We start from the raw sequence: 17,182 nt of genomic DNA on the forward strand, positions 1-17,182 counted from the left end.
ACATTACATCATTAGTTTTAGATGAAGTGTTCCATGATTCATTGTTTGTGCATAACACCCAGTGCTCCATGCAGAATGTGCCCTCCTCAATACCCACCACCAGGCTAACCCATCCTCCCACCCCCCTCCCCTCTAGAACCCTGTTTGTTTTTCAGAGTCCATCATCTCTCATGGTTCGTCTACCCCTCCGATTTCCCCCTTTTTTTTTCTTTCTTAACCAGCTAATCTTGTAGTGAGACTCACAAATCCACTTTCATGTAATTTTTTCTTTTTGTTTTCAGCTCTCAGTTTCAGCACTCAAAAACAGTTCCCTGTTGAGTATCTAAGTGCTCATATTGATATTTGTGGTGCATTGAACAGGACTTAAATTTCTGTTGTTTCTGCCTTTCAGTTGTGATTCACAGATCAGATGTATGCAGATGTATGTGTTTCAGATTTAGCTATATGTATATCCACTGTATTTTTATTCTGTAAATTAGATGTTGTGTAGTAGTGTTTTGGGAAAACTCCAGTTCTGTGTTGATGTGATTAATTATACCTTCCTGTCTCAGTTATCCCTCCACGACACCCCCCCACCATTGGATTGATTGAATTTGATTTAAAATAGGATCATTTTAAATTTGGTTGCATCAGTATGTATTACGGATATTTTGAAAGGCTTACTTTTCAACTTTTCAGGTTTTAATTTATTTGAAACTGTTAGCTTTATAATTTTCTATTTACTCTGATTTTTATCTGTATTGGAAAACTAACTGTGCTTACCTCTTACTGTTTAATGAGCAAGGTAATGTGGGGGGGGGAAGTTCCTCAAATGTGACTGAGTTTTAATTAAGTTGCATGTGGGTTGTGTGGGTGGCTCAGTTGGTTAAGCATTTGACTCTTGATTTGAGCTCAGGTCATGATCTAAGGGTCATGGCATTGAGCCTCACATCAGGCTTATGCTCAGCGTGGAGTCTGCTTGTCCCTCTCCCTGTGTCCCTCCCTCCTCTCTCTCTCTCCCTCTCCCTCTCTTAAATAAATAAAATCTTTAAAAAAAAAGTTGCATGTAAATTTATTGAACAAATGATACAGTAAGAAGATGCTTTTGTATATTTTGTGTACCATTAGTTCTCTTATTATAGAGATGAGATAACACCATCACCTCAAACCAAACAAAGAAATAAGGACAATCACTTTTGTGTAAGTAAGGGGATTGTTATACACAATTGTAAAATTCTCTTTTCTTAGAAAAACACTAATTTGCAAGTGTTTAGGTTTTTAAAGGTTTAAACTTGACAAAGCCTCGAATTTTCATTACAGCGGTGATTTAGCACTACGTTATTAGAAACAGATAAGATTTAAAGTTTGCTTTTATTTGTAATGGTTTTTGTTCAGAGACCTACATTATAGGACCTACCTACCCAATTTCAGGTTTTTTTTCCTGCTTTGCCTCTGCTTGTCTTTTCTACCACATGACCCAACTTCCTCATCTATAAACTGTGTTTTAGAAATTTCCTTGGTTTTACTTATCTCTTTCTGCTTGCCCATCGACTCACCCTCCAGATCCTGAGAAAAATAGACTTTCTTTTTTAGTCCAAAATGCCACCTCCTTATCACATGCTTGCTTTTAAAACCCTCCAAGAACCTTAATAAATTCACATCACATACATCTATGAACTTGGTCAAAATTTAAGGATGGTTTAATGCATATAAAATGTTAAACTGCATGCACATGATAAAAATACTAAAACGACTAGGCCTTTGCCTTTTCTGTGGTCATGACATCCTACTTCTAAGTGTCCAAACTCAAATTACTATTTTTTTTAAAGATTTTATTTTTTTGTCAGAGAGAGCACGAGAGCAAGCAGCACAAGCAGGGGGAGTGGCAGGCAGAGGGAGAGGCAGGCTCCGTGCTGAGCAAGGAGCCCTATGTGGGACTCGATCCCAGGACTCTGGGATCATGACCTGAGCCGAAGGCAGATGCTTAACCAACTGAGCCACCCAGGTGCCCCTCAAATTATTTTCTGACTATAATTTCCTGCTCTTCCACTTATTCTGCAATCTCTCATTCTCACGATTGTCTTCCTCTCATCTCAGCCTTCCCTCCTGGTTGCTCAGGTCTGTGTTTCCAACGCACAGAACTCTGTCAGTGCCATTTCATTGCTCAAGAAGCTTTACCTGCTGCACACTGCTTATTTCTCTTCCTTCCCTTTTACAAGAGACCTGTTTTCTGCAGGCTTCAGGAACGTCTGTTTTGAGCGTATTGTGGCACTCATCACATTGTACTTTCTAGATCATCTCTGGATCCTTTACTACTATTTGACTCTTCCTCGGTCACAGAAATCCTTAATAAATGATTGAGTGGCTAAAGGGACTCTTAAAAGTTTTGGGGTTTTTTTTGTTTGTTTTGAGTTTTGTTTCGTTTTTGGTAATTAGAATTCGATGAGGACAACGACTGGGATGTGGAAGAAGTCTGTTACAGAGAGTCTGATAAAAACTAAACTTTGTCATTGGGTTTTATCCGTTCACGTGGTTCTGCTGGGTAGTGAAGTTTATTTTGCAAGTATAGTGTAGTAATTGTTACATTTCAGGAGAAGTGCATTATATCCTTATACAGCTGAATGTGTTCAGATAGTGTTCTAATGTAATTGAATACTCATTGAATCACATCTTTATTGTTTTCACTACTGGCTTTTTGGTAACTTGAGAAAACTGTAACATTTCACCCTTAGTGTCTTTGATTTGATACTGTAGCAAATAAAAGATAAATTATACATGGAAGATGCAGGGAAATCACTGCAATTCCTACTCCCTTACCACCAAAAATTAAGTCAAATCTTGATTTTTCAAGATTCTCTGATCAGAAGTTCTTCTTTATATTTCACAAAATAGTTACTAGTGACATAATTTGAATTTTGTGGCCCGTTAAAATGTTTTGGTTGGCTGTATTGAAAAAAAAAGGTATTTGTGGTACATCTTAATTTATTCTTTTATGAAAGCTTAGAAACAGGAAAGGTTTCATGCCTACTTAATCCCCTTTGTTGAAAATTGTACATAAGTGACAGTGAGTGTTTCTCACAATAAAGCCGTGATTATTTAAAATAGAAAATTTTCTGTTGTGTGTGTGTGCGTGCGTCTGCGTGCACGTACCTCAAACCAATTGGAAATTGTTTTTGTTGTTAAAAATTACTATTCCTGTGTTTCCCCAATACAGTGATTGAAAAGTGTTCATAAAATTGATCTATTTTTTTAAATCATGAAAATAAGAATATATTTTGACAGTTCATTATTTATATTTTTGTTCATTCGTGTAGCAGCTGCATTCATTTGGAAGTAGGATGATATAAAGCTGACATGAGCCTTGAATGTGGTAGAAAGGTGCCTCACCTTTCCTGGAGACCTTAGAGGAGTCTCATTTAGTAATGTCCCTTGACACTTCAAGTAAAAGCCAAAGATCCAGTTTCATGGGCTAATGTGAATTGTTCTTAAGGATTTTTATTCGTTACGGTGGCATTATTTGTTTCTTTTTCTTCTTTCTTTGCCTTCCTTTCTCCACCTGTTGCCACTCCTTTACTTCAGCCTCTCATCCTTTCTTGCTTGTAATATTGCAATATTCTTCCGACTGACTTGCTCTTGCCTAGTCCCTACCCTTTTTAGTCATTCTCCACACTGCTTGCTTTCTCAAGTGTAAATACTTATGTAAATTCTTGCCTAAAATCTTTTCATAATTCTTTATTGCTTACATGGTGTTGAATACAATGCTTCTCGTGATTTGCCTTCTTTGTATTGTATCTGAGAATTCCTGCCACCTCAGTTTCATCTATCCATTCCTAGTTCAAACATGTATTAAATAGCTGTGATGTACCAACTCCCTAACCGAGACATAGGTTGCCCCTTCTGGTCATGAATGAGCAGAGGAGAAATCTCAGTCCTAATTCTGATGCTTAACATCTTCATTTGCATCATTTTTCCTCCCATGGGTTTCATGCTTGCCCTTACTGGGTTGGCTGGTGGCCATCTCTCTATTAATAATATTTTTAGAAGTATGATTGTCTATATACAATTTCCTTATATTCTGTCTAGTTATTTATATCCTACAGTAGGCCTTTGCATTAATCATCGCTACCATTCTCTTTAACTCCCCCCCCACTTGGAATTTAGCTCTTTTGCATAGCCCATCAAAGTATTGAGGGACGGGCATTTTATAGTGCCATTCAGGCAAGTGTATGTGTCCTCTTAAATGTCTTCTCTTTGTACTTAAGTGTCCTGCAATAATCTGGACCGAGAAAACCTTTCCTGTGGTATAGTATATCATTTGGCTCTGTGTACTCAATAACTATACTCATGTTTGTACATCCTGTTACTATTTATAGAGGACACTTGTATTTGTTAACCTTTTTGATCTAAACAATACCTTTAGATGATTGTGATCAATCTGTAGCCCGAGAAGCTGGGTCAGCAGAGGGTCAGCAGAGTGGCCTAGTCCTTCACAGCGGTGATGGCTCCTCCACAGGATCCTGTTGCCTCGTTTCCCGTCCTTTTTTGTACTTCCTGGCCAAGACTACAGTTGCTCTGTGGACTGGGATATGATTTACTGATTTTCTTTAGCACTTTGAATGTATCGTTTCATTTCTCCAGCATTTCTGTCAGTTAGGCAGGGCTGGCATCATTAATTCCAGTTTACAAATGAGGCTAGTGCAAATCAGGACAGGTAAATGACTTGCCTCAGTTTGCCAAACTAGTGATTCAAAAACAAAAACAAGAATGGATCTTCAGATTCTAGCCTACTGCTATTTTCATTGTCTCATGCTGCCTCTTTGCTCTACTGTAAGATGTCTTTGTTCTAGGAATTCCGCTGAAACAAGTCTCTGGTTAGACTCTATATTAAAATGCAAAATACTTACACTAAATGACAACTGTTGGCTTAATTTAGCATGAGTTTTGTATGCCTTGCTGCTACTATGATAAACAGAATGGATGGAATCCAGTGATACATTAATTGTCAGAAATATGTCAGAAGTATGTGAAGGGAGAAAAGCAAAGGCAAAAAGATATGTTTTGGGGCGTAGGATCATTCTGTACTACTCTTTGGCGTTCTGTTCATCATGCTCTCAGAGTAATTCTCGGGCCATTCTTAGCCCATGGAGGGAGGACTCTCGGGAGGGAAAAATCTACATTTTGAACCATCTCCTAACCAGTGGCTGCAGCATCCCAAGATATACTCTAGTTTTGCTTCATAATTCATACCCATTGTTTAATCAGCAGATGGACTGATTGAAAGAACTGTAGCCTTTCTAAAGAGCATCTTGAGTGTGTGTATTGTTCAGCAAGAATCTGTACTGAGCAGGTATTAAGCAGAGAGTCTGGAATTCTTTATGATGGTAATGATGCTTTACTCCAGAATTTTCCTTTAGTTGTGGATCTGCATAAACCTTGGTTTGATTGTGGTTTTCTATGTAATCTAGCAGCTGTTTTTCGTTATGTCATACCTGAATGTCTGCATCTGAATCAGGGTTGATGGAGTTGGGCATTTTGTCAAGGAACTGATAATTTACAATGGTAGATGGCTTTAGATAGTATATACCACCTTGTATTTCCTAATTTGTAAATAATGCAGGAAATGTATTGAGGGAAGAGGATGGCATGGTATAGTGAAGCAACAGGGAAGGGAGAATTAAAAGTTTTAGTTCCTACTGCGCTGCTGACTTGCTTTCTGATCTAACAAGTTTCTAACTCCTCTGAGCCCCCATTTCCTCATTTGTCAAATGTAAAATAAAAACTCTCTCAGGGTTGTCATGAGGATGTAATTAGAGGATATAGATAAGGACTCTTTACCCTTGTAAAGTGCTATTCAGATATTACTTGTTTAAATAAACAGTGATTACCACATGTCAGGTCATTGAACAGAAATTAGTTCGGGGTGCCTGTTTGGCGCACTTGGTTAAACGTTGGACTCTTGATTTTGGCTCAGACCATGATCTCATGGTCATGAGATCCAGCCCTGAGTTGGGCTCTGTGCTCAGGGCAGAGTCTGCTTGAGATTCACTTTCTCCTTCTGCCCCTCCCCTGTGTGCACATGTGCTCGCTCTCTCCCAAATAATCTTAAAAAAGAAAAAGAGGGCGCCTGGGCGGCTCAGTCGTTAAGCGTCTGCCTTCGGCTCAGGTCATGATCCCAGGGTCCTGGGATCGAGTCCCACATCGGGCTCCCTGCTCAGCGGGAAGCCTGCTTCTCCCTCTCCCACTCCCCCTGCTTGTGTTCCTGTTCTCGCTGTCTCTCTCTGTCATATAAATAAATAAAATCTTTAAAAAAAAAAAAAGAAAAAGAAATTATTTCAGTTTAGACTTCTTGTCAACACTGCAAAACAGGTATTATTGTCTCCATTTGACAGATAAGGAACTTGGGATATAGAGAGTCTGCAGAACTTGCTGAAGGACCTATGCTAGTAAGTGATGGTTCCTCATTTAAGCTCCAGTTTATTTTTTGCTGTGCTGCCATGCTGTTAATAAGGGATCAGTAGTAGAGAGTTGAACTTTAACAACAGTTTGCATTATGCTTCTAAGAAATGGAATGTTACGCTGGGAATCAGGAGATCCAGACAGTCACTATATTTTTGTATTATTTTTGGGTAAGTTATTTAAATATATTCTATTAAATACCTCTAAAACACTTGGCTATGTTTCTGCTAAGATTTATATGTAAAATGTCTTACTGTGATTTTAATCTGTATCAGAATAAATTTCCTTTGAAGTTATTAAAATATATTGTACAAATCCTATTTTAATGTTTTCTTCTTTTTATTTTAGTCATTCTTACACTGGTCAAGATTACAGCACACAGAAGAATGCTGGGAAGATTTCTTTAGACCAGATTGATTCAGTAAGCATTGCATCCTTTTAATAAAACTTAGACCTTTGTCAATGAGGAAGCACAGATTTTTCTTCAGAGATTATTTTGGGGTGAGAAGATGGGAGAGATTGTCATTTCATTGCTTGCTAACCATTTTTAAAGGAGATCCTATGTGCTACACATATTTATTTTTTTTAGTCATAGGAAAACCAAACTTAATCAGAAAATTATTTGTATTCTGATAAGCAGATTTTTTTTTTTTTTTTAAGAGGGGGAAGCATGGGAGGGGCAGAGGGAGAGGCAGAGAGAAAATCTGAAGCAGGCTCTCCAAGCCCAGTGCAGAGCTGATGGGGGGGCTTGTTCTCACGACCCTGAGATCATGACCTGAGCTGAAACCAAGAGTCAGATGCTTAACTGACCGAGCCACACAGGTGCCCCTGATAAACAGAATTTAATCAGTTATTTCAAAGGGGAATTATTTTAATTGATGATAGCTAAATAGTGTTTGTGCGTTTATATTTAAATGCTTTATACATTGAGTGGCGCCTGGCTGGCTCAGTTGGAAGAGCATGTGACTCTTGATCTCAGGGTCATGAGTTTAAGCCCCACATTGGGTGCAGAGATTACTTAAATATATAAACTTTAAAATAAATTGATTGAATGAGTGAGTGAATGAATGAATGAATGCCCACCTATCTACCTACCCACCTACCTACCTACCAACCTTACACATTGAGAAAAGGAGAAATGGAAAATACTATGTGTATCAATTTGCTAGGACTGCCATAACAAAATACTACAGACTGATGCCTTCGAAAGCAGAAATTTATTTTCACACAGGTCTGGAGGCTAGTATTCTGACATGAAGGTGTTGGCACATCTGAGGCCTCTTTCCTTGGCTTTTAGATGGCCATCTTCTCCTGTGTTCTCCCGTGGTCTTTCCAGTATGCTCGTGCATCCCTGGTGTCTCTTCCTCTTCCTAGGATACCAGTCACATTGGACTAGGGCCCCACCCCTATGACCTCATTTAACTTTAATTACCTCTTTAAAGACCCCACCTCCAACTACAGTCACATTCTGAGGTCATGGGGGTTAAGACTTCAGCATATGAATTTTGGGAGATTATAGTTTATTTCATGACACTAAGTATAGGCTCTTTGCTTGTGTTGCCACTAGATTAATGAACAGCTCATTTCAACTTCACTTTGTTGTTCTGTAGTAGAAGGAAAGAGTAGCATACTTTACTATAATTTATAGAGTTTCTCTTTAATGCATTGTAGAATTTCTGCTCTGTCCCAAAAAGGGAAACTACACCAGCCATAAATAATCTTTGTTTAGACAGTTACCAAATTATTTACAATAAATTAAAAATACACTGACATTTTAATGCTTAGAAACAAGAATAAGGTGAGTAGGGAGAGACCAGGAGTTTTTAGAGACCAGAATGAATAGGTTGTCTTCCTGTTTGGAAAAATTATAATCAAGTACTTGCAGTTAATATGCTTAGAAATAACAATAGGATTGCCCACTTTGTATAGTTGAATTGAATTTGTTCTTGAGGATGCCCCATCCTTTACTTTTCTCAAACAGTTATTATCTCTAATACTTTCTCCCTGCCATAGGATTTGTGTTTATATTATATGAATGGTTAGAAGTTAATTCTGTTCCTAATTCTATCAAGATGTTTTCCCATTCATAAGCAACTATGCCACTGTGCTGTGGATACAGAGGTGAATAAAACAGAAAATTCCTCTACCTTCGTGGACCTTACTTGAGGGAGGTAGACAACATAGTAAATAATAAATAAGCAGTGTAATGATAAATTATCTTAAGTTGCTATGATGATCCTATCTGTAGGTCTCTGTGTGAGACCCTGTGCTAAATTGATAAAGATACATCTTTATCTGACCTCTTCCTAACTGTAGTGCCTCATTCATTAGCATATGCCTTGATATCCTCAGTTTCTTCAAAAAAAAAAAAATTTTTTTTTTTTTTTAAGATTTTTCTTCTAACTGAAATCTGGCTCCCTCAGTGACACTGTTTCTCTTGTGGCCCTCTCAAGTAGAGGCTGTCCCCCCTCCCCCGTCCCTCCCCCATCTTAATTTGGTATGAGATGAATGTCTTCCTTGGTCCATATTACCATTTCCACATCATTTCTCTGCATTCCTTTGGCAGAGCTCCAGCTCCTTTAAAGCCCTGTAATCCCATTATACCACCTGATAGTTATCCTTGTTGCTGGTGCCCCCACCTCCTGCCTTCATCCACTGGTGACTCTAGCACCCTGGCATGGTCTCCTGCACTAGCACTACTCTGTTACTGTTCCTGGCCTCTGCAGTATCCATGTTGGTAATTCATCCCTACCCTGGTCTTATAATTCCTTTGTCGGTTCAGTATCCACAACTATTTTTCTATCCCGTTGTTGCCAACCCTAGACCCTATGTTTTCCATTTCCATTATTTCGACTTCTTCTAAAGTCTCTTTTGAGTATCTTCCTTGCTTCTCTATATATAGTCTGTTCACTATACAACAGCCAGAGTTCTCTTTGTTTATCAGATCATGTCAGTCTTCTGATCCATACCCTCTATGGAGTTTCCATCACATCTAGACTAAAACCCAAACTCACAACTAGGGCCTATAATGCCCTGTGCACTCATGATTCTAACTTTTTCTTCTCTGTTCTGGTCTGCTCACATATTCCAGCCACTTGGACCTTCTTGCTGTCTCTTGAGCACACCATGTTCATTGCCTCTCAAGGGCTTTGCTTTTGTTTCCTTTACCCGGAACAGTATTCCTGGATCTCATTTGACTAGGATCCTCCTTAAAAGATACATCTTCGTGCAATGCCAACACCTCAGAGAGGCTTTACTGGCTACCTAAATTAAAGTATTCCTCTCCTATTTATCCTTAATCCCATAACTCTTATTTATTTCTGGAGCTTTTGGAATTAGACGTTACCTTTATTTATGTCTGTGTTAATTGTATATCTTCTCCCATTAGAATGTAAGTTCTTTGTTCACTGCTAGTTTCCCAAAGCTGTACACAGAGTAGTGTTCAGTAGATATTTAGTGATTGAATGAGTAAAAAGTATTCAAGGAATTGCGCCAAAAGAAGCTGAAGTTGAACTGGGTCTTGACAAATGGCTTGGTTTTGACTAGATGGCATGGGGAATAGGAGGGGTTGTATCCCAGGCAGGGTCGATGGAGTGGCAAAAGTGAGAAGGTATAAAGCATGATTGTGTGATCATGGAATAATCCAGTTGGCTGGAGCAAAGGGTTTATATTGGTATAATAGCATACTGGGCTTTTTTACCCCTCCCTGTCACAGTGCTTCCATGGCACTTGATTTATGCCTTTGTTAAAGCTCCCATTATAACTGATTTATGTGAGTTAACTTCTATAGTAGGGACTGTTTCCTTTTATTTCACTTAAGTGACTTAAAGGGGAAAATTACATGTTATTCATCTTCTCATTTCCCAAACCACCCAATACCTGTTTGTTCTGTTACATATAGTTGAAAAGTAGTTACAGACATTGACAGAAACTTGCATGTTCTTACTAAGGATATTAAATTTCATTGGTGTTTTTGGATTGGAACAAAGTTTAAGAAAAATAATTCACCGTAATAGTATGAAGGAACAAGAAGGAAGGCATGAAAACAGTAGTCCTGGCCCAGTAGAGGCCTGACTGGGCTAGGTTGGAGATGGAAGAATTTCGAAGTTGTTATACGAGAGGTTAAAGACACTGGATGTCCTCTACAGGGGGCAGCAAAGGCAAGCAAAATGAGCCCTGTTCCCGCTTTGGCAAAGCTGAACTTGCCAAGGGATACTTGAGGGGGTGAGAATTTTAAGTCTTGGGAGAAAGATACTGAGGAAGTGGGGAGAATGCAGCTGAAACCGTAAATGAAAAAGTTTTTCTTTTTACTATTGATTTCTTTAACACATTTATTTGAATTCACCTTTTGAGAACCATTTCTCTTATTTTTGTGTTCTACTTTGTATTTAGATTATTCTAAAAGTTCATCTGTGATTCAGCAATTGTATTTTTGCACATTTATCCCAGGGAAATGAAAATTTCATATTCACACAAAAACCTGTACATTCATTTATTTGGAATAGCCCCGAGCTCAAAGCAACCCAGCTCCTTTTTTTTTTTTTTTTTTAAGATTTTATTTATTTATTTGACAGCGAGAGAGGGAACACAAGCAGAGGAGTGGCAGAGGGAGAAGCAGGCTTCCCATTGAGCAAGGAGCCCGATGCGGGGCTCGATCCCAGGACCCTGGGATCATGACCTGAGCCGAAGGCAGACGCTTAATGACTGACCACCCAGGCGCCCCTACCCAGCTCCTTTAACAAGTGAATAGCTAAGCAAATTGTGGTACATCCCTACCATGGAATATTATTCAGCAATAAAAAAGGAATGAATGATTGATACCTGCAACAACTTAGATGAATTTTGTGGGAATTATGCTGAATAAAAAAGCCAATCTTAAAACGTTATATACTAGGGCGCCTGGGTGGCTCAGTTGGTTAAGTGACTGCCTTTGACTCAGGTCATGATCCCAGGGTCCTGGGATCGAGTCCCACATCGGGCTCCCTGCTCAGCGGGGAGCCTGCTTCTCCCTCTCCCTCTGCCTGCTACTCCCCCTGCTTGTGCTCTCTATCTCTCTGACAAATAAATAAATAAAATCTTTAAAAAGACAAAACAAAAAAACATTACAATTCAATTTATACTAACACTCTTGAACTGACAAAATTATAGAGATGAAGAACAGATTAGTGGTTGCCAGGTGTTAGAGAGTAGTGGGGGGTGAGGTGCTCTAAGACTAGTGGATTGTATCAGTGTCAGTTTCTTGGTTGTGATAATATTTTTACAAGGTATTATCTCTGGGGGAACCTGGGTGCATGATATTCCTTTGTATTATTTTCTTACAACTGCATGTGAATCTATAGTTAAATCAAAAGAAAAAGTTTAATTAAAATTTAAAAATAAATAGGTGAAATACATTTTAGTAATATATTTTATTCAACCCAGTATATGCAAAATACTATCATCTCAACGTGTAATCAGTATAAACATATTAAGAGAACAATTTGTAATTGTAGTAGGTAATGCCTCCTTATAGATTTTGTTTGTATTCTAGTAAGACTGAATTTACAACTTGCATATTAGATTGGATTTGCAACTATAGATAATGTGAGCGACCTGGTAAATCTTCCACATAACAAAAAACTCTTTTCTCTTGTAGCTTTCTACCAAATCCTTCCCACCTTGCATGCGTCAGTTACATAAAGCCTTGCGGGAAAATCACCATCTTCGTCATGGAGGCCGGATGCAGTATGGCCTCTTCCTGAAGGGCATTGGTTTAACATTGGAACAGGCATTGCAGTTCTGGAAGCAAGAATTTATCAGAGGAAAGATGGATCCAGACAAGGTAATTTTGAAAAATCAGAGCAGTAACTGAAATTTTAATTTGGTTTGGAAACTAAAGGTCTCTTGGTCTATTTTTAAAATATACCTCTGAAATGTAGTTGAAAATTCTAAAAAATAAATGTGTCTACAATTTCATTCAGGTAAAAAGAAACTCATGTATTAATCTAATAGATGCTAAACAGAAGATTGAGAAAGTGTAATTCGAAGGATAAGATTGAACCAGCAATGTAAGATGTTGAGTAATGCTTTGTAGTTATACTGCCAGGTGTCATTACAGGACTGAAATTGTGTTCTGAGTTTTATTTCTGTAGGAATGTAATATGTGTAGAGATAACATACATACATATATAATGTTATTTTCAGGACTAGGAGATATTGAAAACAAAACAATTTTAGATGTTTTGTATTGTGTTATGCAGATTCTGTCATTGAGCATTTTTAGGCAGACCATTTATCACTAGAAACCTGAGAGCTGTTTTTCCGTCTATTCATAGTACTTATTTCTCTGTAGTGGTACTAGCTAGTAACATTTTATTTTGGAAATATGGTTTTTTGTCCCTTCTGTGCCGTGAATCAAGTTATTTAATGCTTATTTCTTTTTTTTTTTAAAGATTTTATTTATTTATTTGAGAGAGAGAGTGAGAGAGAGAAAGAGCACAAGAGGGGGGAGCAGGAGAGGGAGAAGCAGACCCCCCGCTGAGCAGGGAGCCCGATGCGGGACTCGATCCCGGGACTCCAGGATCATGACCTGAGCCGAAGGCAGTCGCTTAACCAACTGAGCCACCCAGGCGCCCTAATGCTTATTTCTTGGTTTGCTTCTTCCTAGAAAAGATAAATTATAGAACAAAGAATATTTACCAACTAAATTTTATAATGACACTTTATTATGTCTTCTTTAGTTTGCTAGAGCTCCTATAACAAAATACCACAGACTGAGCACCTTAAACAACAGGAACTTATTTTTTCACAGTTCTGAAACCTGAAGTCTCAGATCAAGGTGTTGGCAGATTTGGTTTCTCCTGAAGCCTCTTTGCTTGGCTTCCAGATAGCTCCCTTCTCTCTCTGTTCTCATGTGGCCCTTTCTCTGTGTGTTCACTTCTCTGATATTTCTTCCTCTTCTTATGAGGACACCAGTCATACTGGGTTAGAGTACCACCCTTATGACTTTATGTAACCTTAATTACCTCCTTATTTTTATTTTTTTAAAGTTTTTATTTAAATTTCAGTTAACATACAGTGTAATATTTGTCTCAGGTGTACAATATAGTGACTCAACACTTTATACATCACCTTGTGGTCATCACAACAAGTGCACTCCTTCATTCCCATCTCCTATTTCACCCATCCCCCCACCCATTCCCGCTCTGGTAGCCATCAGTTTGTTCCCTTGTAGTTAAGAGTCTGCTTTTTGGTTTGCCTCTCTCTCTTAATTACCTTTTCAAATGCCGTGTTTCCAAAGATAGTCACATTGGTTGTTAGGGCTTCAACACATGAATCTTAGGAGGATACAATTCAGTTTATAACACATTGCTAGTTTTATATTTTTTTAAAAGTTCAGATTCTTTTATAATATATTACAAAAAGCTCTTATAATTTTTATAGATTTGTTTGTTAAATTGTCTTTATTGATAATTATCTATAGAATCTTATATTTATCATTTGATAATTTTCTTTAAACACAATTTTGGATAATATTCCTTAGACCTCTATTATATTTCTTTTCTTTTAAAGGTAACATATTTTGATTACAAAAAATGTGAAAAATACAGAAAATTTTACTTGCCGTTTCCCCATTCAGAAATAATGACTTGTCACACTTTAGCCTTTCTCTCTAGTGTAGATAGCTAGCTAGATCATTGTGGGGTTTTCCCCCCATTTTAAAAGTTAGCATTTTATTATGTTAATTTCTGCAGATTATAGAGTAATTTTTTGAAAATATCATCTGGATTAGTTGCGTGACAACATACCCTTTGAAAGTTATAATTTGTTTAATCATTCCCCTGTTACTGAGCATTTCATTGTGTCTGTTTGACTCTGTCATAAATGTTATCGCAACCAATATCCTGAGCACATAAATCTTTGATTATAGTTCTGATTATATCCTCTGTATATATTCACCAGGGAATAAATTTACCTGGTGAAAACCTATACACAGATTTGAAGTTTTGATGTATGTTATATGAAGGGACTGTTTGAAAAGGTTTTAAATTAGACTGACATCAAGCTTTATGACAATCTTGCTCTGTCACCGGCATCATTATGTATTATTACTTTAAAATATTTTTTGATTTTTTTTAGCAGGAATTTGGTGTACTAAGTAGGCAGATGTATTAGGGTTCTCCAGAGAAACAGAATCAAGAGAGGGAGAGAGAGAGGGAAGGAGGAAAAGATATTTATTATATCTAATGGCTCATGTGATTTTGGAAGCTGACAAGTCTCCAGATCTGTGGTCAGTCTCCTGGAGACAACGGTAGAGCTGATAGTATAGTTGCAGTTGGACGACTGGCAGGCTGGAGACACAGGCAGAACCAATGTTTCAGTTTGAGTCTGAAGGCAGGAAGAACCCATGTCCCAGCTCAAAATAGTCAGGTGAGAGGAAATTCTGTCTTACTCACAGGAGGGTCTGTCAGCCTTTTTGTTTTATTCAGGCCTTCAAAGGACTGGATGAGGACCACTGACCTTGGGGAGGGCAATCTGCTTTACTTAGTGTACCAATTCAGATGTTAATCTAATCTGGAAACACCCTCGCAGACACACCCAGGATAATGTTTGACCAGATGTCTGGGCACCCTGTGGCCCAATCAAATTGATACATAAAATTACTGTCACAGTAGTTAAATGTTTATGAGCTGTGGAGAAAGTTAGGCCATGGTTTTGGAGTGGAAAGAGAAGTTCAGCTAGCATTTTAGCTTGGTTTGTGCTGTAAACTAAGAGGGGAAGAGGGAAGTGAGAGAAGGGGAAGCTTACTCTTGAGTGCTAGGCGCTTGTCTTGTGCACCTGTTCACTGACCACCTTCTTTTATGTATATCTGGGATGGCCTATGTATCAATGTCCTAAGTATTTGTTTTCAAACCTGTGTGTTTGAAAAAATTTTAAATGGGCTTTTTATTTTGCAATATAAAAGTAGTTTCCTCAAAAATTAGCACAAAAGAAAATCAATAAGTAATTTTTACCTTTCTGTATAAAATATTGCAGTCTATATTTTCATTAGCTTATTATTGATTACTGCAAATATATTATTTTGACTGAAGATTTTAAGTTACACTTATAATTTACTGTGTCTGTCTTGTGTTCTGTTAGAGTCTGTATTTGTGATTTTTAAAAAGATTTTATTAGTTTGAGAGAGAGAGTGAGCAAGTGAGCAAGAGAGAGAGCACGAGCAGGGGGAGAGAGGGAGAAGCAGACTCCCCACTGAGCAGGGAGCCTGATGCGGGGCTTGATGCAGGGCTCCATGGGGTTCGATCCTAGGACTCTGAGATCATGACCTGTGCCAGAGGTGGATGCTTAACCGACTGAGGCATCCAGGCGCCTCTAAAGTCTGTATTTGTAAATAAATGTTCATGTTCTTCTCAATTATATCCTCTCTTACGTATTTTTGCAAGGAAATGTCATTTAGTACCCCTTAGTTTATTAATATATTGTTTTCAGTTTAATTACTATACCTATTTATGAAGTGACACATACAATTATTAAAAATACTCCTTTTAAGAAGTGTAAAAAACTCATGGCTTAAAATACTGTTTACAGAGAATGAATTTGAACGAAGTATGGTAGGCATTTTTTGTAGTGCTCCGATGAACGATTTTGGTGTTAAAACCCAGGAGCGATTTGGAACAATCACGTCTGTTGAATAGCTTATTTCCTGACAGTGCAAGAAATGTGTTGTGATGATATAGTCCGTTTCAACGGAAATTCTTCTGTACTGTTGCTTTCCAAATGACCAGATGTCTGATTTCTTTCTCTTTATGCATATGTCCTCATAGTACCTTATTTGAGATACGTTGCTTTGGGCATCTGAACAAAAATTATGGGTACTTAGCCATTACTTTTGTGGCAACTGAGAAACAAGTAGTACGTCCAGCACTTTGGAGCTGCAACATTGTTGTACTGCGTAGACCTATGTATTGCTTCTCCCAACTCCTTTCTAAAAATTAAGTTGTTCTGTTCCTAGTCAGTTGACTGCCTAATTAGTGTCTATTTCTTTCTCTCATCTTCCCTTGCTTGTGTTCGTTGCAGACATTTATTTAGTTGTTGTTGAATACTCTGAATACTTTTCTATCTAAAGTTATACTTCATGTTGGAGGAGAATTTGACAGTAAAATGGCTTAAAACTGTATGTAGTAGCTTTTGTAACTGTCATCGAGAGTATAAATATTAAAGTAGCATGTCCCTAGATATCTTGTATTAAGGTTTAGCAATTTTTGTATTATAGTGTACAATTCTTGTTTTCTCATAAACATTTTTTAATAGTAGTAAGGTGACTGTAATGTGCAACTTAAGGTTCTGATGCTATTTTTTAGTTATTTTTTGTTAGGAATTCAGTGGATTAAGTCAGTGCCTCTGTGTATGTAAAAAGTAGCCATCTGTCTGTAAAATGTTTATTCAGAGGTATTAGTTTGGATTGGTTATTTCCCTCTTCTTTTAAAACTTTTTTCAGACTAGCACACACTCTCCAGTAGATGGTATTAATAATGCAGAGGTGCCACCTTGTATAGCTACCAGTTACTTGCTACTACCAGATAATACTCTCATAATATGGGGCCCTTAGCACTACCTCATATTTATTGTTTATTTGTTCATTTATAATCTATATCCTACAGTTAGAACAAAGACTATAAAAAAGCAGGAATCTTGTCTGTTTTGTTGTTGCATGTCCAAGCACCTAGAACAGTGCCTGACTTATAGTAGGCACCCAGTAAATGTTTAT

General features: G+C 37.7%; 1 protein-coding gene across 1 annotated transcript in view; it reads left to right on the forward strand.

Annotated features, from left to right (window-relative positions):
* The window catches only part of PRIM2 (DNA primase subunit 2), a 258,314-nt gene that overhangs the window by 144,225 nt on the left and 96,907 nt on the right, over positions 1-17,182 (forward strand). The window contains exons 6-7 of the mRNA XM_081827578.1: positions 6,784-6,856; positions 12,071-12,256. Coding sequence (XP_081683704.1) covers positions 6,784-6,856; positions 12,071-12,256 — 259 coding nt within the window. The remainder of the gene's footprint in view (positions 1-6,783; positions 6,857-12,070; positions 12,257-17,182) is intronic.

Source organism: Leptonychotes weddellii, chromosome 8 (genome assembly GCF_054177405.1).
Source record: "Leptonychotes weddellii isolate Sample4059 chromosome 8, ASM5417740v2, whole genome shotgun sequence".
Taxonomy (NCBI): domain Eukaryota; kingdom Metazoa; phylum Chordata; class Mammalia; order Carnivora; family Phocidae; genus Leptonychotes; species Leptonychotes weddellii.